Source organism: Perna viridis, chromosome 14, assembly GCF_037379345.1.
Source record: "Perna viridis isolate PV_CMFRI_1.1 ecotype Kerala chromosome 14, ASM3737934v1, whole genome shotgun sequence".
In the NCBI taxonomy this organism is placed as follows: Eukaryota; Metazoa; Mollusca; class Bivalvia; order Mytilida; family Mytilidae; genus Perna; species Perna viridis.
Genome location: NC_142458.1, coordinates 9423150 through 9446314, shown reverse-complemented (window position 1 = coordinate 9446314; position 23165 = coordinate 9423150). Strand labels below are relative to the sequence as shown.

Here is a 23165-nt window from a genome sequence, read left to right as displayed (position 1 = left end):
TCATACCTCGAATTACTGACAAATGAAAAAAAATGAATGCCATTTATGCCCTTATGATAACTTTTTGAAAATTTCTTTAAAATATTTTTTTTCAGCATGCTGAATTGACTCATTAAAAAATACCTCACTAAAATTACATGTGGAAACACATACCTCTCAAAACTGACTCATAAACACATACCTGTGAAAACTGACTCATGAAAACATCCTTCTTTGAACTATCTCATGAAAACAAAATCCTCTAAACTGACTCATGAACATATACCTCTCTAAACTGACTCATGAAAACATACATCTCTGAACTGTCTCATGAAAACATAACCCTCTAAACTTACTCATGAAAACATAACCCTCTAAAATGACTCATAAAAACATAACCCTTTACTCTGACTCATGAAAACAAACCTTTCTAAACTGATTCATGATGAAATAACACTCTAAACTGTCTCATGAAAACATGCCTTGCTAAACAGACTTAAGAAAACATATCTCTCTTACCCTAGGTCTATCTCCGTTATCCACATAATTTAAAGTTATACTCCTTTCATCTTCGAATCATGTTGAGTGCATTATTAAGAGAAGGATTGTTCAAGTTGGATGACATACTGAGTAAATCTACATTATGTCAAATTATTTTTAATGTATTTCCTATTTTCTTTGATATCTATTTTTACATTTTCATATTTTTAGGTTACTTTTACTTCTACAACATGACAGGAAGGGAAGGAGATACTGCAACCTTGACCTCACCTGTCTTTAATTCAACTTTAATCTCTACTGTAAGATTTTATACATACTTTGGCGGCACTGATGTAGGATCACTGCAATTATCTTCTTATGATGAGGTCAATGGTAAAACCTCCTTATGGTACAAATCTGGTGAGCAGCCGAAAGGATGGTTTATGTCGTGTGTTTCACTGAACAGTGGCGAAAAGTCGAATCTAGAGTTTAAAGCAACCCGTAGCAGTGATGGTTCTTCGGTTATTGCCATTGACAATGTGACGGTCTCTGAAACTCCTTGTCATTGTAAGTTTGTTTTAAGTACTTTCTCTCGTAAAAATCAGGCATATGGTGATATACACAGGCAAAATTATTTCACATGATTTTCACATGAATTTCACACAAATTTCACATGATTTTCACCTGAATTGAGCAAATAAACTAAGTGACAGAGTTCACATGAATTTCGGGTTAAAGAAACCTTCACGTGAAAATCACTCGAAATGTTCACATGAAATTCGTGTTTAGTTAATTTCTCATGAAAATCATGTTAATTTCATGTGAATTTCACATGAATTTCATGTGAAGCTCGATTAACATGAATTTCGCGTGAAAAATATTTGCCTGTATATATGGAAATATTAATTTAAGGGACTTTATCGCTAAAGTACATTTATGATACATATAAATTACTCTTTACACTAATGATAAAGCTTATTTTCATATTTATATCCCTCTCAACAAGTGGGTGGAATATTGGAATCACCTTGTCAATCATTCCAAATGTCAGAATTTTGTCTCAATTACCTCAACTCCACTTCGATGGATTGATTTCTAATTTAATGTAAATAAGGTATTCTTTGTGAGTAGTTTGGGCATAAATGCCAACCTTTTTTAATTGTTCATAATTTTTACGAATTTCGGGTAGAAAATACGGTCTTACAGCCAACCAACTATTATTTATGGATTTGCATTGTTTCCAGTTCAAGCTGTTTCTGGTTTAGAAAATGAATTCTGACCATTTAGATGCTTCACAGAGCCAATTGAAATGAGCCCAGTGAAGATTATGATCATGCAGTGTGTTGGGGTTTCACTAATGTTATCTTTCTCAGTTGAGATAAATCTTGTTGTTTCTAAAAAGTGAAGGAAACACATTTTCATCCTAGACAGATTCAAATGATATGATGATTGCTGACACAAGTGTCAAATTACGGATAACTTTATACTTTTTTTTACTGATTGTATCAAAATAGGGTTGGCAACTGTGTTTTGGTTGCCATCTTCTATTAACTTAAGGAATAATGAAATAATTTTTTGCCATGAAAATTTTGGCTTCCCATCTACTGATTGATTTTATATTTGGTATGTGGCATTCTGTAGATTTGGCATACATTTTAAGCTATTTTAGTTGCTATTTATCTTCAACTTCCTGTTTTGTAGGATTTGTACCTGTTGGGGTATATCTAGCATGAAAATGGTTACTTCATTGTTATTCCAATGTCTTGCACTTAGACAAAGCAAAAATCTTATTTTATGTGAAATGTATTTCAATTTTTTGAAAGTTTTTTTACTGTCTAATTGAATGTGGCAGTCTTTGCTTTTAGCAGCTAGCCATATGCCTGAGTCAAGTAAAAACAGATTTTTTGTATTTAAATTCAGTGGAAATGAGCCAACTTTAAGGGGAAGTTGTTGAAATTCAATGATTTGGGCTAGTAGCAGGAAAGCTTTTTGGCACAGACTGATTATCAGCAAAAAAAAATAAAATAATAATACCTAATCATCAGCAGATGGATAATTCAAACATGTAAAAATACAAAAAAAACATCGCCTAAATTTGTAAACAGTAAACATTTACTTACAGATTACAGACATCATTTACTAACACAATATAGGGAACTCAATAAAGTAGATTACATATAAAAACTCAAGATAAGATAAACAAGACGTCTCACAAAAACTAAAGCGGTAGCAATATGAATTCCCACAATATAACCAGGAATGAAATCAGGTGCTCTGGAAGGGTAAGCATGCTTATAAGTGATTAGTAGGTTCATAAATTAATTGTTTTTATTTTTTTTCCAGATGGCATTGTAGAGAATACATGTGATGTTGATCAGCCATACATCTGTGGGTATTCCATAAACTGCTCTTGTACCCAAGCTTCACATTCATTTAAATGGATGCGTCACTCTGGACCTACACCATCAAAAGAAACAGGGCCCCAGTCTGATGCTTCAGGCAGTAATGGTAAGGAATGATTTAGATACATTGAAACTTGTCTGAACTGAATCCTGTTTGGACTTTTGGACTTTTTAAGTGTCAGTCCTGGAAAGAATCAGGCAGTTGGTGAAAAATGGTATTAAAAAAACCCATCATTTGATAGTTTTATTTGGCAAATTGCACCATCAGAATCAATTAAAACAAATAAATTTTTCCATATCATGCTGGACCATTGGGTTAAAATTTCATTGAAATGCACTGAAAATGAACATTTCAAGGACAGATAACTCTGTCAAAAACCTCATTTTTCTAAGGTTCTACTGAAAAATTTGTGTGCAAAGCCAGTGATGCAGTGATCAAATAATTGACTTTCCAAATAGAGAAAGCATCCTTGAGTGATATTTTATTGATAGAACGGGGATGTTTTGACATGCATATTTCTGATTACCTCCATGTTGTCTGATTCTTACAAATTTATTGTGTTTATGCAGAGTGATTTTATATATTACTTTGATACCTCCCGATGGTCGTTTACAATTTTGTCTGCTTTATACTACATAAAAAGACCATTAAATTTCATCTAAATCAAGAAATTTTGATTATACAAATATACAAACATCATAAGAAACTAACAATTCATTAAATTTTGGATATAATAATTTCTTTTTCAGTCCACATACACAGGCAAAATTATTTCACTTGATTTTCACACGAATTTCCCATGATTTTCACCTGAATTGAGCAAATAAACTAGGTGACAGAGTTCATATGAAATTTGGGTGAAATTCAAACGAAATGTTCACATGAAATTCGTGTTTAATGAATTTCACATGAAAATCATGTTAATTTTATGTGAATTTCACATGAATTTCATGTGAAGCTCGATTAACATGAATTTCACGTGAAAAATATTTGCCTGTGTATACATTCAGAAAATAAATCTTTAATTGTTCAATGTTAAGTTCTCCCTTGGTGGTGTTTTTCACTTCATCATTTTCTGTCGAGGAATGCCCTCTTGCACCTTGTTCTTATCTAGATGGTCCCCAATGTCCTCCGGGTTACATTGCACTTGGTAACGAGCCTTGTCTGTGTTTTTTTTTTTTCGGCTGGTGACTACAAAGAGATGTGCTCTGATGTTGTCTGAAACATGATATACAGCCATTCTCTGTCGAACTGTGTTTAGTTGCAAGTTAAACACAGTGTTATCATTGTCTACTGATGGAACATACAACTGATGATCAATGTAGAGTTTGTCTCTAATCATGACACATTGCATATGTTCCTGTTTTGCCTCTTTCATTTCAGGGTATAACTTCCGACTCTTAGCCTCTTTTTTTTCGGATGGAAATTGCTCGCATATACCAAATGGTCTTCCCTCCAATCTACCTGCAATCTGTAGTATATATTCAAGGTTTCTGTGATAAATGACTTACTACAATTAAAGCTATAGTGTAATCACCATTTATTTTGATCTTGTGAACATTGCCAAATCTATTCTATAGTCAATTCCCAGTTTGTGAAATTATAAAGAACTCACTTACATTTAGGTAGCAGTTTTTCTGTATTTTCATTTCTTACAAGATGTAAACCAGTAATCAACAAGTTATTTTCAGGGTAGGAAACTCACTCAAATTCTAGCCATTCCTGAATACAATTTTTCAATATATTTACTATATGGCTATATAAATTTTTGCTAAAATTAGCCAGCCTTGCCAAGAAATAGCCAGTCACAGGCTGGCGGGCAGGCTACTATTTCTAACTGTTATTTTTTGTAGATCAACATTTCAGATCTGACACAGATTCTTTTAATGTTCTGTTTTGGTGCACTCTTGAGCTTTATGAATAATTGGTTGTAGTAACAGTGGGCGAGTCTTCAAATTTCTTTAATTTAGAATCATGACTTATGATGTTTTGTGGATTGAGCTTCTGCTGCTTCTCAGTTTTGTCAAAAAAGTAACTTATTATAAATTACTAACATCTTGACAACTAGTTTCACATTCCGAGATCTGTTTTCTCTGGGTCATTACTTGATATATCAATGATCCTACAACTCTACCCTACTAAATTTGCTGTGTCAGTTAATGAAATTTTATTGGTTCTATCAATAGTTTAAAGGTCAATTTTACTATTTGTAAATACTAATTAACTACAAGGTTCAAAGTCCACTTTCATTTTCCATTTTACAGTGTATCTTCTTTAATTAAAAATATGCGCCCCTAGGTATCCGGACAGGTCACTATGATTTGTAACATAGAAACTGTGGGCTATTCCAATCCCAGCCCCCAGTTTTTAGTGTAAAAAGGTAAAAAAGATATTTATGTTTTGTGAAAAAAAGAGTCCAAAACACTTATTAGAACTATCCGAAATCCATATTTTACTGACTAGCAACAGAGTACTGCATGAACAAGTCTTGACCTTCACCTTCTCTTCTTTAGAATCTTTTTTAGCTGAATTTTGCTTTGTCAGTTTTACTTGTGACCTATATTACCTTGATCGATTTGTTTTTTTTAAGGTTACTACATGTATACAGAAGCAACATATGGTGGAAGTGGAGATGCTACTGCTTTGACATTCCCAGAATTCACTGCAACAGGAAGGCAGAATGTGCAATTCAAGTACCATATGCATGGTCCTGATTCTGGTACCCTTTTAATCCAGGCCAAAAATAAGGGAGATAACTCCATAGCAACAGTCTGGAGCATGACTGGTGATCAAGGAAGTGACTGGAAACTGGGGTGTATAAGCCTTGGTGTAAATCCTAACATTGTAGTAGAATTAAGTTTTGTTGCTGTCCGAGGATCAGGACCAATTGGTGACATTGCTGTTGATGATATTCTTGTGACAGATGAAGAGTGCTCCCGTAAGAATTTACTTATTACAATGCAAATTTGCGCTACAGAGTGTGAATTTCTTTAAGGTACCAATGTGAAAATTCAGATTGTCATTACGTAGCATAAACAATGCTGTGATATTATTTGACTGCGTAAAATCAGATCCTGCTTCTGTCATTTAAAGATTTTACTGTTGAAATTTGTATTGATATTGTATATTTTGTGGCTGAATTTGCTATACTTCTATTTAATTGACCTTGAAGAGTCATATGTGTCCCTGTGGCAAAAGAAAAAACAAAACATTTCTGTGTTAAGAAGCCTTATTCAAAATATTTTTAAATTTCATGTCAGTTCCACCCAACAGGTGAATGGTATACTAAAATCACTTTGCCCATCAGCCATTCATCCAAATTTTATCACAATTTTTATCTCAGCTCCAAATGGTTGGTATAATTTCAAACTTGGTGAGCGGCTTTTTACAGATGAAACATAATTATGTTGTAAGCAAATTTTGTTGCTGTCTGAAAACAACTTCCTGTTCAATGGTACTTAACTATTCTTAATCATATGGAATGATGGAGAAATTTTTTGTCACAACAATTTAGGGTTCCCACTGGACAGATTACTTTCAAATCTGGTATGTGGCTGAATATAAATGAGTCTTACATTGTAAATGATTTTGGTTGCTGTATATATAAATATCTTGTACATGTGGGCATATAACAAGCATGGCAACATAGGGAAATTCATATTTGAGTTGTCAGTATCATTTGACATATAAATAAACCTGTAATCGTGTGATCTTTATTTTAGATCCAGTGTCATGTGATTTTTCATATGGTATGTGTGATTACGTAACCTGGAAGAGCAATCCTTCAATGAGTTCCTGGTTTTATAATAACATAGGTGAGTTCTAAAATTCTACAGGTAAACAAATATATATGAAAGTTTTTGATTGAAAATATTTCTGGCACAGATGCCCCCACTGAAGCTTTGAATATCATGATTGTCATCACTTTTGACCAATGAAATGTGAGGTTGTAAGCTTGTATGGTTGCATTGCCATAATTAAGCATCATGGGTGTCAAGTGATGTCACAAAGAACTCTATAGTGACTGTGTCAGTCATGGGTGTCAAGTGATGTCACAAAGAACTCTATACTGACTGTGTCCGTCATGGGTGTCAAGTGATGTCACAAAGAACTCCATACCGACTGTGTCAGAAAAAACAGATTTTCAGCTTGTTTTGATAATGTTGGAATTTAAAGTAATTGGAACTACTTGGTAATTTTCGATACCCTTAAAAAATCACCTCTGATGAAGAAAGGAGAATTTTATTGAAAAATTTGCCAGAACTGTAATGATATGCATATCAAAGTAGTTCTGTCCACCAGGTATTGCAAAAATATTAGTTGGATATATATAAAAAAAAAAAAAAAAAAAACGAAACATGATATTTACATATGGTTTTAAATTTAAAGTTTTCTCGTTTTTTTAATTAACTAATAGTATTTGATTCTAAACCTTAATTTTTAAATGACTCATGCATTTTTACATTCAGATATAGTAAAGGGAGGTAATTCTATTAAAAACCATGTAAAATTTTGAATTTGAATTTTTACTTAAACATAATTTAAAACCCTTGATTTCATTATTCCAGTTGAAACAATATACTCTATCAAATAACAAAATTGTACAGTTTTTGACGGACTTCTTTTTTAAAGAAATGGTTTTGGTACTATTAAGGTAACATCCTTTATATTCCATTGTAAAATCGGAATATTAAATGTCAAAATATTTTGAACCTTGTAAGAAACCCACGTGTTAAATTACCATTATAGTTTTTAATTTTAACTGCCCAATCTAATAAATTTGAAAGAAATATTATCATACAAAAAATTTGCTAAAAATCCTGTTTTTTTCTTTTAATTTTGATTAAATTAACTTGAGGAGTATTTAGCCCTGTTCTGATTTGAAAAAATAAAACCCAAAACTAAAACTATTAACATATTTCATTGCAATTATCTTCACTCTCTATGGATTAATATTGTTCAAATTTTTGTATGTGGGATTAAATAAATCATAATTAAATCAAATTTTTTTTCGGAAGCAGTTGGTTTAGTTTTTCTTTTTACCCTTTGACCTTAGAGATGCTCTTCCATGGAAATGCAAGTCACCTGATCAGAATTCTGTTTCCTGATTGGTCAAATACTTATAACTTAGTGTCGTTCAAACCATGTGTTATTTCCTGAATGAAATGTAGAAAATAATAAGTAAAAAGAACAAGTTTTATTGCGTGGCTATCTTTTTTTTTAAAGATAATACTTGTTTTATTTTTCAGAAAAGTCCATGTTCATCAATAACAATAATTATTATGAAGGAGAAATGGCTTATTTGATTTCTCCAGTTTTTACAGCTATTGGCACAGAGACAGTGACTTTTGACTTTTCCAACTCGAAATACACTAAATTTTCCTTTGGCTGGATACCCGCTTGGTCTGGTAACCTTACTGATGCTAATGTCAGTACTATAAATTATGTTTTTTCGACAACAAGCCAAACAGACTGGACAAGAAGATGTTTAAGCTTAGAGCAGGCTAGTGGTGATATTGCCCTAGTGTTTCGACATAGAGTTGGACCTATTTTCTCCTCCAATGGGGTCAACAATATCATGGTGTCTACTGCAGCCTGTGAAGGTAAGGACTTTCCTTTTGGTATATAAAATAGTATAAACTTATGACTGTAGGTTAGTGAATATTCCACGATAGGATCTCCAAAGATTAAATAAAACCATCGTTACCAACCATGCTAAAATACTCAATAGAAGTCTAGGCAAACGTCACAACTAAATTAGCTGAAATCAGCGACATCACACTCAGCATTGTCCTCAAATACAACCAGGCTTATTGTATTGAAAAATCTTACAGTTAGTATCCCCAGTCAGTGATGGGTGGCAAGGATATTAGAATCACCATGTCTGTCCTTCTGTCATTCTGTCCGTCTTAATTTTGTCACAATGATCTTAAGGCCATCAATGGATAGTTTGATTTCAAATTCTGTATGTGGCTTTATATAGATGGGCAATATTTTGTAAGCAATTTTGGTTGCTGTCCAATATTCACTTTCATGTTAGAAAAAAATTCTTAACTGCCCTTAATTAATCTGTTATTTAAGGATTATACTCTAAACAAGTTAATATTGCTGTGTACTAATTTTCACTTTTTTTCTTGATGGACATATAAAAAAATTTGATTTTTAACTCGTTGAATCTCGATTGATTTCAATTTGGTGTATGACTTTATTTAAGTGGTGCATACATCGTAAGAGATTTGGTTGTTGTCCTATATTAATTTATTGTTTTGTGGAACCTTGCCTTTTTTTCATTATATAAAATGATAGATAAAAGTTCCTCACAAAATCCTTGCTATCAGTGAATGCATTGATTTAAAATTTGGCATGTGTCTTAAAATTAATAAAGAATTGGCAATAATAAAAATTTTGTCTATTGAAAAATAACATAAATTTTCCATGTGCATATTTTGTTAATTGCACTTGGCGCAATAAACAATATGCACATGGGAAATTTATGTTATTTTTACCATAGCCAATTCTTATAAAGTAATTTTAAAACATACTTTTATCTTCTGACATAAGAAAAGTATCTCAATTCAACTGAATACGGGTGTGTCAATATTTTTTTTATCCATTGAGTTGTAACAAAATTATTTTAACAAATCAGATTGCAGTATTTATCTCAAATTAATTTATTGGGGAATACATTGTAAGCTATTTTAGTTGTCTAATATTAACTTCCTGTGTGAGTGGGGGTTTCCCTAGCATGACAACACATGCAACTTCATATTTGTTCAAATGATATGGTTAAAAATTTCGTAGTATTTTGGTTAGTCTTTGCAGTGATCTGTTAAATAAATTCACACAATTTTTTTTAACATTAAACTTAGATTCAATCCTATAAAATTAGATTTCTAACATTACAGGAGGCTTATTAAAGAGTTAAATTTGACCTTTTTTCTTTTTCAGAAGGTATTTTTGAAAACAAGTGTGGGTTTGGTCCGCTTGAACTTTGTGGGCACCGTATGGTAACTCCAGACATTTGTCCAACAGCCGAGACTTATAGATGGATTCAACAAAATGAAAGTGAGTAGGCTCCAGTGTAGTGATTGATTTTATTTTGGATGGAATTGATTACCACTGTTCTCCCTACAATTTACAGATAGCATCCTGGTAACCCCTGAATTTCAATATAGCTTGTTGCATCTAAAAATTATAACTTCATATTTGTATTGGACCCTATTGGAAGTTCTTTTCAAATAGCATCCTGGTGGAAAAGTATAGCGTTAAGGCAATGTGATGCTTTACGTCTCTGTGGAGATCACTGGATTACGTAGAACAAATGAGTATTCAGTTTGAAGATTCCTTAAATGTCGACACTTGTTTGATTTGAACTCTAGACTGTTAGATTGGTATTTAATTTTATGGTAAGCAAATGGAAGGTCAGGACCACCCATTCCTTCCAACATCAATGAAAACCATGAAATGTTACGGTGAATTTGCTGTATTTTTTCAGTTTGAAGATTATTTAATCCTCAACACTTGTTTGATTTGAACTCTAGACTGTTAGATTGATATTTAATTTTATGGTAAGCAAATTGAAGGTCAGGACCACCCATTCCTTCCAAGATCAATGAAAACCATGAAATGTTACGGTGAATTTGCTGTATTTTTTCAGTTTGAAGATTACTTAATCCTCGACACTTGTTTGATTTGAACTCTAGACTGTTAGATTGATATTTAATTTTATGGTATGCTAATGGAAGGTCAGGACCACCCATTCCTTCCAAGATCAATGAAAACCATGAAATGTTACGGTGAATTTGCTGTATTTTTTCAGTTTGAAGATTACTTAATCCTCAACACTTGTTTGATTTGAACTCTAGACTGTTAGATTGATATTTAATTTTATGGTATGCTAATGGAAGGTCAGGACCACCCATTCCTTCCAAGATCAATGAAAACCATGAAATGTTACGGTGAATTTGCTGTATTTCTTTAGGTTTGATTGCAAATGGCACTTTGGGTGAGAAAGGTGATACTGCATCTGTGAGTTTCCCAAATGGTCTCATCACCTCTACCAGATATCTCCATTTCAAATTCATTGTCCAGAACTGGGAAGCAGACAACAACTTCATGTTCTCATTGGATGGAGGGGAATCCTTTGGTCCAGTTTTGAGGGTGAAACCATTATACTCAGCTTGGATGCCTTTCTGCACAGCAATAACTGCTCCCTCAAATATGACCTTAATTCTGCAGGCAAAGAAAACATCTGATAATGGTACTAATGTTTATGTTGATGACGTTGTTGTGTCTACAGAAGCATGTCCAGGTAAGAATAATGCACACATAATTTTTTTTTAATGAGCAACTTGTCGGGTGTTTCTAGAAAAACAGAAGATGCTTACCCTATCAGTGCACAATGAAAATCACCGAACTTCTATAAGTCATACACATTTGCATTGTTATCGCTCTACTCCGCAAGTGGGTGGAATATTAGAATCACCTTGTCTGTCCGTCTGCCCATCCATCCAAATTTGACTGCAATTATCTTGACTCCCAGTGGATGGATTGCTTTCAAATTTGGTATTTTGCTTTATATAGATAGGACTTGATATATGAATGTTTCTGTCGTTCAGAATTTTGGAATAAGAAACTTTCTGTAATTGTTATCGCTCTACTCCGCAAGTGGGTAGAATATTGGAGTTACCTTGTCTGTCCGTCTGCAGTTATCCTCACTAATAATCAATTGATTGCTTTTATGTGATGGGGAATACCTTGTAAGTAAGTTTTGTTTCTGTTTGATGCATGAATCAACTGTCCGTTTTTTGCGACTTTTCCTCATGATATGGAATGATAGAGAAAATTTTCATCACAAAAATCTTAGAATAGCTGCCACAAGAAGGGTTTACTTCGAATTTAGTGTGTGCATTATAATACAGATGAGGCAAACAATGTGAGTGAATTTGTTTGCTATCTGATATCAACATCCTTTTCTTTAAAGACAACTTATATATCAGACATGATTTTTTCCACTGTTTAGTGAATCACGCTATTTCAAATCCAGATTTTACCATTTAGATTCTTTTTTTACTGTATATTTACTTCAGATTTTGCCAATTATAGTTTTGTATGTAGACTTCATAAAATCATGTCTGATATATTCTTCTGAAAAGTATTCCGTACATGTTGAGGTATATCAAGCATGACAATGCAAGCAGCTTCATGTTTAGTAACGTTACATTGTTAAAATTTTTTGTCTTTATTCATCTTTTTTTTCTCCTTTTTTTTGCAGTGAAATCAATGTCATGTGATTTTGAGGATGAATTTATCTGTGGATATGTCAACACAAGTTCCTGGATGTTAGCTAAATATTCTGATAAACCTGGAGGTAAATATTGAATAAAATGATTAAAATACAGACTGATATCTGTAAGGTGGTAATTTAACACAGGGCTTTGGAAGAAAAAAGGCTATGTCCTATCTGGTTGAAAATGCTCCTTCATCTTAAAACTATACAGTTTCTTAAATTGTGAATATCTTTGAAAAAATGTGAAAAAGGCTCCTTCTTAAAATTTCTTTCCTAATCTTTTTTCATGCACGAAGAAAAACCCAACAAAATTCACTTGTATGTCTTATTTTTACTTTTTTTATTTTATTTTTTTTTTTTGGGGGGGGGGGGGGGAAGGGGGAAGGTTATGTACCATGAATCGCCCCATCATGTGATGGTGTCATAATTTAAGAATTGTCATGACTTCTACACATTTAATATTTATAAGAAAAAGGTTTTTCTGCCCTTCCTTTTGAAAAAAAATCATAGTAGTAGAGGTAGTGCTGATATACCTCTTTTGTCAATGACGAAATAACCTCAATCATATGATGCTAGTAAATAATCTGTGTAGCAGGTTATTTTTAAGTGCGCACTACAGGCATTTAGGTTACTTCAAATAGACAGGAAAATTGTAACATTCATTAATTATAATTCAACTTAAGTACCAAAATTTAAGAAATCACTTAAAAAGGTTGATGACATCAAATTCACAAAATTTAATTTGGTCTAAGGGATAATGGATAACATTTTTCATCCAATCAGAAAGCTCGTTAGTACTTCTGAAATCAAATTAATTTTTCACATTTTACAGAACACTATTTGTCTAACAGAGGAACAGACTTGAAAGTATCATCATTGATATCACCAATGAGTATGAGTAATAGCGAGAATCAATGTATAACATTCTGGTACAACTTCCCTGGCAGCCATTTGTCACATTTATCATTAAATCTCATTCAAAATGATAACAAATCCAGTGGAGCACGTCTTCCAGCAACGAATGGATGGGAGGAGATCAAATTCCAGGCTTATTTACGGTTTGATCATGTCCAGATTTCTGTTGTACCCTTCAGTTGGAATTATGGTGGAGCAGAAGTAGCTGCCATTGATAACATAACTGTTTCTGATGGACTATGTGTGTATGGTGGTAAGTTTCTTAAAGTTTCATAAACATGAAATTTTTAATCTACACTCATTTTCTATAGAGGTTCAACTCGTGGAAAAAGTGGCCTTTGTTTATGTTTAGATGTAACTTTAAAGGTTTTTCCTCTTCTGCATTGGAGGCATTTACTCATGGAGTGATTGAGTGAAATATCAGGAGTATTGAAAGTACGGCGGAACCTGTTCAACATATAGATACCAGGAGGTTGGGGGGGTTGACCTGTTCATGACCCTGAAATTTAGAAAATAATAACCTTTTAATGATATTCAATGTTGAAAGGTAACCCAGATAACAACTTGATGATGATTTGAAAAATCAAATCCCTTGGGTACTTTATATTACACTCCCTGGCCTGATGACATTCAATGGTAAAATGTTATACTGTTATAATTCTATATATTGCTATGTGTTATGAAGGGACTTAAACATGTTTCTTGTTTAGACCGTTTTATTTCTTTGTTGTAAAATTCTAGTTTTGGTTTAGGCTGGTTTAGCTGTTCAAACATTGATACAGCATTTGAAGTGTCATCTTTTCTATCTAAAACTGCTATATTAATTCAGGTGCAGTTCTGACTGATGTTGTCAGGGATGATTTTTTTTCCTGCATTTTCAAATCCGGATTTTACAGTTACGATTTTTTTTTTACTGTATATTTACTTCTGATCTTGCCAATTTCTGCTTTATATGTAGACCTCGTAAAATCATCCCTGTGTTTTGCAGATATTGTTTTATTTCAGTCTAGTATGTTTATACAGTACCTCAGTGCCAAAACTTTATTATTTGTGTATTATAGCTTGTAAACAGAATGAATTTAAATGTAAGTCTGGACAATGTATTTCTGAAGATGAAAGATGTAATGGGATCCGGGCTGAATGTTTTGATGAAAGTGATGAAGAGGGATGTCGTAAGTTACTTTTTTGTTACCTTTTTTTTTTTTGTGACCTTAAAAATAAAAATAGCCTGAATTTCTCATATTCGACAGAAATTCCCTCTCTTAAGTACCACTCTAGCTAAGAATCATGCAAAATGTGATTCATAGGTAAGTAGCCTACATATTTTTATTTTGGATATTTTGTTTGAATTGGCATAGTAAACAGAAATTAACATTCAGTTTTTCATGTAGCCTGTGCTCTTAGGAGATAAAAATTATATAGAAAATGCATTGTCAAAATTAAGGGAGATAACTCTGTAAATGACACTCAAATACAATAGAATCTGTTGGATTTTCAATGTTGATTATCTCCTAAGAGCAAGCAGATTTGAATGAATAATTACACATTTCATAATACAGACCCATAAAACATCTTGTATAATACATAAGTAAAAATATGTAGCCTTTTTTTGGGATGTATGATTCTTACATACACAGCTGCTTAAACAGTGAGTTCATATGGTTACCTATTAAAGTTAATTTGCTAATCTTACATTTTACAACATCCTATAATGTCATGATGATTATCTCAACTCACACTAACAGGCCCACCGAGACATACTTAGTATTAAATTAAAATTGAAAGCAACAATAATTCTGTTTTATGTATAATATGATTATGGCATTTTTGATAATACTTTTGGTTTACTTTTGTCTCACATAAAATCTGATAGAGTGACTATAAATTATTGATGCATGATGACTCAAAAGAAAATCTTGTGACATTACGTCCACTACGAGTGAATGTTTTGACAGATATATTTGCACAATCACAACCAAGAATATTTTCGAATATCTTGTCATATACAAAAAAAATAGAGATTAGTATCTGTCAACATGATCACAGGAAAAAAGTACAGATTATCGATAAATATTCTTTATATTTACAGCTGCGTCTATAACCTGTGACTTTGAGTCCCTTAGAATCTGTGAATATAAAATGTCTGGAAGAGGTGTTCGTCGACAGAATGTGTCTGGTAAGTGTTGGTTGTTTATTACAGAGAATGTTCCCTTTGAAATAAATTTAGATAATTCACATTGTAAAATTGATTTTATAAATTTTACTCTCTTTTTCCCACTAAAACATGTCAAAATGAATGCCAAAATTTGTGGATTCTAGAATTTATGGTTTTGAAGTTTTCAGTATACACATCAGTGTAAATCTGCTATTTTTGGAACCAAATTTTGTGGTTTGGCCTACCCATAAAAGTCATGAAAATTGGTACCCCATGAACAATAGTACTTTCACAATAAATTACAGATAAATTCTATATGATAATCTAGTGGAAATCAAAAGAATGTAATCCAGGGAAAAAGACCAAACATGGAAAACAGACATACACAACAAAGAACATTAAGTACAGGGTTCGTGCGGGTCCTTGAATTCTTGAAAAGTAATGGAATTTTGGGAGCATGGACCAAGTGCACCAGTATGTTAAGCGTCCTCTGCTTTTCTAGAAACACCTGCTAAGTTGCTAATAAAAAGTCAATTTGGGGTAGAGGAAAGAGAAAGGAAATCTATGACATGATGAACAAATCAATAAATTGGATAAACAACTTGTATTTGAAGTTGGCAAGACATAAAACAATAAACATAAGCTCTTATGAGCTTTTGAACCGACAAACATAATATTTACAGTCATACATAATCATCATGAATAATAAAAAAATTTTAAATTGATTTTGAAAATACATGTAGTAACAAATAATGGAGGAAGTCTGTATAATAAATAGGATAATCAATTGGTTATCGTGAATAACCAAAATATGATCACTCGTGCCAAGAACACATAAAGATTTAAATCGTGTGCGGAACAAGTTCCGCACACTCTTTAAATCAAGCTGTTCTTCGGCACTTGTGATTATAATTTGGTTATTCACTCTTTCTAATTAATTATCCTATTATTCTTATGGTCAACAATGTAATATTTATGGAATTTCAATCGTTTCTGGTCTGAGCCATTCCTGGTTAAGAAATTATATTCTTGTCATTGAAGACCCTTGGAGATACCATTCAAAATAAGTGCAATGAGAATTCGTATCATGCAGTGCATTTGGGTTTCAGGAATGTTATCAGAAGCAGAAATGTCCCATTGTTTGTGTGACACTGTTATCGAATCCTTGAATTAAGGAATCTACGAACTGATAATTGTTACTTAAACCACAAAAATTGGTACCCAGAAATAAATGTAATTTCACAGTATTACAGACAGTTAATCACATTTTAGTTTCATTTAACAAAGGAAGTACTACCCTTACTGCTATTTTTTAAATGAATTGATTTTAAACAAAAGATCTTATTTTGTAGGAAACCACTATATTTCAATGATGAATATACAAGGTCTCAACATCCTACAGTCGCCAATAGAAAACATTAAAGTAGAGTCATGCTTGTACTTTAATTTGCGTTCCAATGCCTATATTTCTGATGGTCCACGCCTTGTATTGAAGGATGCGAGTGAAAAAATGACAGTTATACGTAATTTTGATAATCTCATGTATCGCAGTTACTGGGTGCAGTACATGGCTCCTATACCAGCAGGAAATTATAGTGTAATTTTTGAATGGTTGGTTGTTAGATATGGTTATGGAGATATTGCCATTGATGATGTAGATCTTAAACAAGAACAGTGCCCCGTTGGTAAGTACTGTTATATACTGCAAATGACTGTTCAGTACTGTAAAATTATTTATAGAGCTACTTCTTAGGGCTCAATGATATAGAATTGAGACAACTTCAGTGCCCTGATGGTAAGTACTGTTATATACTGCAAATGACTGTTCAGTACTGTAAAATTATTTATAGAGCTACTCCTTAGGGCTCAATGATATAGAATTGAGACAACTTCAGTGCCCTGTTGGTAAGTAGTGTTATATACTGCACATAACTGTTCAGTACTGTAAAATTATTTATAGAGCTACTCCTTAGGGCTCAATGATATAGAATTGAGACAACTTCAGTGCCCTGATGGTAAGTACTGTTATATACTGCACATAATTGTTTAGTACTGTAAAATTATTTATAGAGCTACTCCTTAGGGCTCAATGATATAGAATTGAGACAACTTCAGTGCCCTGATGGTAAGTACTGTTATATACTGCACATAATTGTTTAGTACTGTAAAATTATTTATAGAGCTACTCCTTAGGGCTCAATGATATAGAATTGAGACAACTTCAGTGCCCTGTTGGTAAGTAGTGTTATATACTGCACATAACTGTTTAGTACTGTAAAATTATTTATAGAGCTACTCCTTAGGGCTCAATGATATAGAATTGAGACAACTTCAGTGCCCTGTTGGTAAGTAGTGTTATATACTGCACATAACTGTTTAGTACTGTAAAATTATTTATAGAGCTACTCCTTAGGGCTCAATGATATAGAATTGAGACAACTTCAGTGCCCTGTTGGTAAGTAGTGTTATATACTGCACATAACTGTTCAGTACTGTAAAATTATTTATAGAGCTACTCCTTAGGGCTCAATGATATAGAATTGAGACAACTTCAGTGCCCTGTTGATAGTGTTGTTTTATAATGCAAGTGACTGTTCTATAGAGAGATAATACTGTCTATAGACTTATTTACTTAGATGATTTATACTGAGGCAACATCAGTGCCTTGTAGATTAGTACTGTAATGTACTGCAAATGACTGTTAAGTACTGTAATATACTGCAAATAACTGTTAAGTACTGTAAATCCTGAAGAGAAATACCCTTTTGGACATTATAATGAGGCTGTGATATATTGACTTGGATATTTTTTATCCGAGGAAGAATAAATGGCCTGTTAGTATGCACAGTAATTAAATGCAAAGTAGTGATAAATACTGTAACTAAATTTGACGACTAGAAATTTTAGAATGGCTGCACTTTTCTGCCAATTTGTAAAAAAAAATTAACAAAAGGAGCATTTAACTAAATATATTAAAATTTTGTACTAATGCCGTTTTTGATAGTTAGGCAGTGGCTTTTGTTTACCTCATAATTAATTGTATTTCAGGATGTGGAGATGGCTATTTTTACTGCCACAAAGATGCTGTATGTATACCAGATAATTTAGTGTGTGATCATCAGATGGCATGTTCTGATGGTGACGATGAGAGCAACTGTGGTAAATATCCTCATTGAGCATTTTGTTGATTCCTTCATTCATTTGTCTGTACACCTGCCTGTCTGTCTGTCTGTCTGTCATTCTTTTCCTGATGGAGAGGATGAGAGCAACTGATGTTAATGACTTACAGATTTATATCTGTGCTAATTTTTCTTTTCCTTTTTTCATTTTTGCATCTGTATGTCTGTCTGTCTGTTTGTCTGGGGATATATGGAAATTAATTACCATAAGTAAGTTTATACAAAATAAACTGTGTTGCCCTAAGGAAACCAACCAGTCAGAAGACTCAATATTACAAATTAAATTAAATATTTTTGTTTACAGATTACAGTATACCTTGTAATTTTGAAAAGACTCATTTGTGTGAATACGAAACAAGTAACTGGCAGAGAGGTCGTATCGGTGACTCGGATGATTTCTTACTAGATGATCATACATATAAGAATACTTCAGGTAAATAATTTCTTACAACCCCCTCAGCTCCCCTTTTTGTCCCCTACCACTAGTGGAGGGGAACATCGAAATACCATTGTCTATGCATTGGTATGCCTGTCGGTCTCGGTGCAACTCGAGGAAATTGTTGAAATTTTGTAGAATGTCACCATTCTTAGTTGAGTCATATTGTGGTGCTATTTTTTTTGACAAATTTTACAGGAATTATAAGAATTTTTTGTAAGGGGGGGGGGGCATTGGCTTGTTAACATGGTCCTACTCTTTGTCCAAATTTATGCTATTTATTTCACTTTTTGCCATTTTCCAATGATATCGTCTCATAAAATTTTCCAGATCCCCTATGGTACAAAAACAATTCTTATCATATTCTACCAATTAAAATTTTAGGGAACCTAAATATGTAGCATGTCTGTAAGTCTGTCAATCCCCTCACCTGTCCACATATGTTAAGTGCAACTCCTCATAAACTGCTCAATGGATTTTGATGAAATTTTATAGGAAGGTTAGGCAGGCATGAAGAAAGATACCAGAAATTTATCTCTTATGCCTGCAGTTTTTACAGTCTAAGTAAAAGATGATTTCAGCAAATTGCATGAAACTCAAGGATTTTCTTTGTATGCATGATCTTAGGCTTCCTTTTGTTTTCTATGGAATTTCATATTCACGTTTTTGATTTTTGGCACTTTTTAATGAAAAAGCGGGGTGATTTTTCCATTTTCATGCTGTAACTAAAAAATGCTTCCAGCTAAGACCACACAATTTTGAGATATTCTCTGTAAATAGGCCCCATTCATTTTCTATAAAATCATGATTTCATGCTTTCAATTTTTGGCACTTTTTTTTAATAAAAAAGGGGGGATTTAGAATAGATTGAAGTTCGATATATCAGCCAAGAGGCGTATCATGTGCTCATGGTACTGCTCTTTATTATGAACTACATGTACTAACATTTTGACATTATATCTTGCAATACATTCTTCACTTACTATGTTCAGAAGTTTTAAGTACTCATCTGTGTAAGAATCAGGCAATGGGTGGCATATCATTTTCCCCAATTTAGTCATTTTTGTCTGATATATATATTCAGTACATCTAGAAAACAACCAAAAAGCTATTTAACTTTATCCTGAAGCATCTGTGATGTAGATATTTTTTGTTGACTGCTTATATAGAGAAAGAGTGCTGGAAAATTCCCCCTCCTCCAATTTTTCCATTGTGCATTTCAACTAAATTTGACCTATCAATATCTTAAAAAGGCGACCTTTACAAACACTTTGATGGTTATATCAGGTGGTTATCAGATATCATTAATTGGCTAATGCAATAATATGCCACATCTTATATACATTTTGCCTGATTCTTAGACAGAGAAATACTTAATTTGCACTGCTCCAAGGTATGGGACCCTCATTTGCTGACGCATGACGTTTGAAATTATTTACATAGTTCCTGTTAATAGAGGGAAATGTTTGTAGGAGGGTACTGATAGCTATATAATGTATCTGCTGGAAATGGCCCTTTTTGGAGTTAAGATGATCCATGTAAGATAAGGTCATTGGCACTCATCTTTGCTCATTCTTTTAGCTAATGGCAGTGTCATATACATATTGAAAACAATGGCAAAAGAAAATTTAGGTCACTTATAATATACTATGTTTCCAGAGATTGCAATGCTTTCAAAGGGAAGCAAACAAAACATAAAAATATGTTTTCGTAGGAGGAACAGGTACTTATACTCATTACATGATGCTCCACTTGTGAAAAAGACTTGAATTTCTCAAATTTGTGAAAGATTATAAACTGATCTTTAATCTTCACTTATGTATGAAACTATTATTCTTTGTTGTCATCAGGGGCAAATGAAGGGATTTTGAAAAGAAGGCTTCAAGGCTATTACTTGCTCATTTGTACCCAATGTTGCACAAAATTAATATAATTGTCAAAAATGCAATGGTGATATTCTTTTTTTTTAAGGTTATTTCATGTACACTGGTAATGCTAATGGATTGTACAGAAATCAGACCATGTCATCTCCACAACAAGGGATAAACGCTTCCTGTTTAGGGTTCTATTATAACCTTCAGCGACCTCATGAATATTCATCAACATATTTCTCAGTTCGTGTGATAAACTACTACCAATCATCTGAGGTTTTATCCCTTATGGAATACCGTACTGAAACCAGTATGGAATGGCGGCAGGCTGTCTTTTCTATTCCATCCTACTATCAGTTCAATTTATCATTTGTTGCTGGGGGCCATAGGTCACTGGTTGCTATTGACGATGTGTTTATATATGATGGAGATTGTGGAGGTTTGTATACTGTTCTGATAAATGCAGTTATGAGTTTTGTCTGATATGGTACATAGATTTGACACCACACAGTGAAACCTGTCTATAGTGACCTCCAAAAAGAGAGCAAAATCATGGTTTTATAAGACAGGTGGTCTTTATATACAGCTTAATTTTACATAAAATTAATGTTGCATCCATATTGGGATATGATAATCATAGTCTTTTATGATGAATACAGGTGATCACTAAGGCAGGTTTGACTGTGTATACTTGCCTTCTTACAGCGTAATTCATGGATTATAAGATTTATTCCATCCAGATATCAGGGATGATTTTTTTTCCGTTTTTAGCGGAATTCCACTAATTGAAATCCAGACTTTACTGTTACAAACATTATTTTTTTTTTTTACTGTTTATTTATTTCCGATTTTACCAATTTCTGCTTTATTTGACAACCTTATAAAATCATCCCTGAGGTATTTTTATATATGGTATTTTCAGCATGCTCTTTAGTAGGTGCCCAAAATACTTTCATTTGTCTGTTGAGATTGGAGAAATTTGACAATAAACAAGTTATAATATTAGGCACTCTTTCTCTTATTTCTTAAATTAACATTTTAAAATTAAAATTGAAGTTTAAATTCTCCCAAACTTTGTTTGTAAAATTGAGTTTAATACTGCATTGAAACAAAAATAATTTTGTGGATTAAGTTTACCCTGTGTGGCCCATATCATCTGCATGGTATGAACATGGACAGATTCTAAATTTATCCGTAGGCAGAGGTAATAATTATGACGACCTGGAGTAGTCTTAAAATTAAAGAAACAAATTTGCAATCTTTTACAAGAACAAGTCATGTAGGGGACAAAAATCCATGATTTCATTGGTATAACCAGGAAAATTCACAATTTCATTGTTATAACCAGGGCACATCCACAATTTCATTGGTTTAACCAGGGCAAATCCACAATTTCATTGGTATGACCAGGGCACATCCACAATTTCATTGGTATAACCAGGGCAAAATCAACAATTTCATTGGTATAACCAGGGCTAATCCAAATTCAAGATTTCATTGGTATAACCAATGCCCAGTGCCACAAAAGTTAAAAAATACTTAAGTCTGAGAATATTCTTAACTTCCATGGTAACTCCAATGGAAGTCTTTGAAATTAATGGTAGTCACAAACAAGAATTTTCTCAGGCTTAAGTATGTACTTAAGTTTCGTGGCAGTTGGGTAGGGCAAATTCATGAATTCATGTTGTGGAGTATTAACATGATAGATTCCAGAACAGATGAAGAAATAATAACTTTATAGGGAATATTTTGACTATTTTCATGTAGAAATATACATTCTTGTCCTGTTTCTTTGTTTTTTGTTTTTTTTTGTTGGTTTTTTTGTTTTTTTTTGGGGGGGGACGAGGTTACATGCTAACTTTCCCACATAAGGTAGGGAAATAAAAACTAATAAAAAATATAGAATTCCCATATAAAAATGTAGGATTTATGGGAGTTTTTTCGTTAAAATTGCTACATTTTCTGTAAAAGATACTAAAGTTTGTTTTTACATGAAAGTCTACCACATGAGAGAGTGTTAATGGTGGAGAATCTCTTTCATAACTGATCCAAAGATTAACAGGTATTGGGGGAGGACAAATGTGTTTTGCCCACCCCCACCCCTTCTGAAATTAAAGGAAAGGGCCCATATGTAAGACAGTAACATTAATCTGAGTATTGCTATGTCTAAGCACCTTGTTTCCGGTTGATGTAGGAATTAGACATTTTTGCCCAATTATTTTTGGGGGCGAGAGAGTCCAAATTTCCCTTTTGCCCTCCCCCTTTGCAACCATTACTGATAAGTACAAGATTCTTGCATGAAGTGTAAGACTTTGGTTTAATCAGATTAGAACACAGGCTTACTTCTCGGGCAAACATTGGGGCTGACTTCTCAGGCAAACATTAGTGCTGACTTCTCAAGCAAACAATAGTCATGTGAATACATGAGAATCAAGCTTTACATTTAAAGAGGTATATC

General features: G+C 33.0%; 1 protein-coding gene across 2 annotated transcripts in view; it reads left to right on the top strand.

Moving 5' to 3' along the window:
• The window catches only part of LOC148598140 (MAM and LDL-receptor class A domain-containing protein 1-like), a 156544-nt gene that overhangs the window by 79237 nt on the left and 54142 nt on the right, over window positions 1–23165 (top strand). For both annotated transcript variants that reach the window (XM_088562174.1, XM_088562173.1), the window contains 15 exons: window positions 691–1026; window positions 2803–2967; window positions 5453–5800; window positions 6585–6677; window positions 8112–8465; window positions 9811–9927; window positions 10844–11173; window positions 12137–12232; window positions 12984–13319; window positions 14128–14238; window positions 15156–15242; window positions 16574–16906; window positions 18270–18380; window positions 18705–18833; window positions 20808–21146. In XM_088562174.1, the coding sequence (XP_088418300.1) occupies window positions 691–1026; window positions 2803–2967; window positions 5453–5800; window positions 6585–6677; window positions 8112–8465; window positions 9811–9927; window positions 10844–11173; window positions 12137–12232; window positions 12984–13319; window positions 14128–14238; window positions 15156–15242; window positions 16574–16906; window positions 18270–18380; window positions 18705–18833; window positions 20808–21146 (3285 nt within the window). The remainder of the gene's footprint in view (window positions 1–690; window positions 1027–2802; window positions 2968–5452; window positions 5801–6584; window positions 6678–8111; window positions 8466–9810; window positions 9928–10843; window positions 11174–12136; window positions 12233–12983; window positions 13320–14127; window positions 14239–15155; window positions 15243–16573; window positions 16907–18269; window positions 18381–18704; window positions 18834–20807; window positions 21147–23165) is intronic.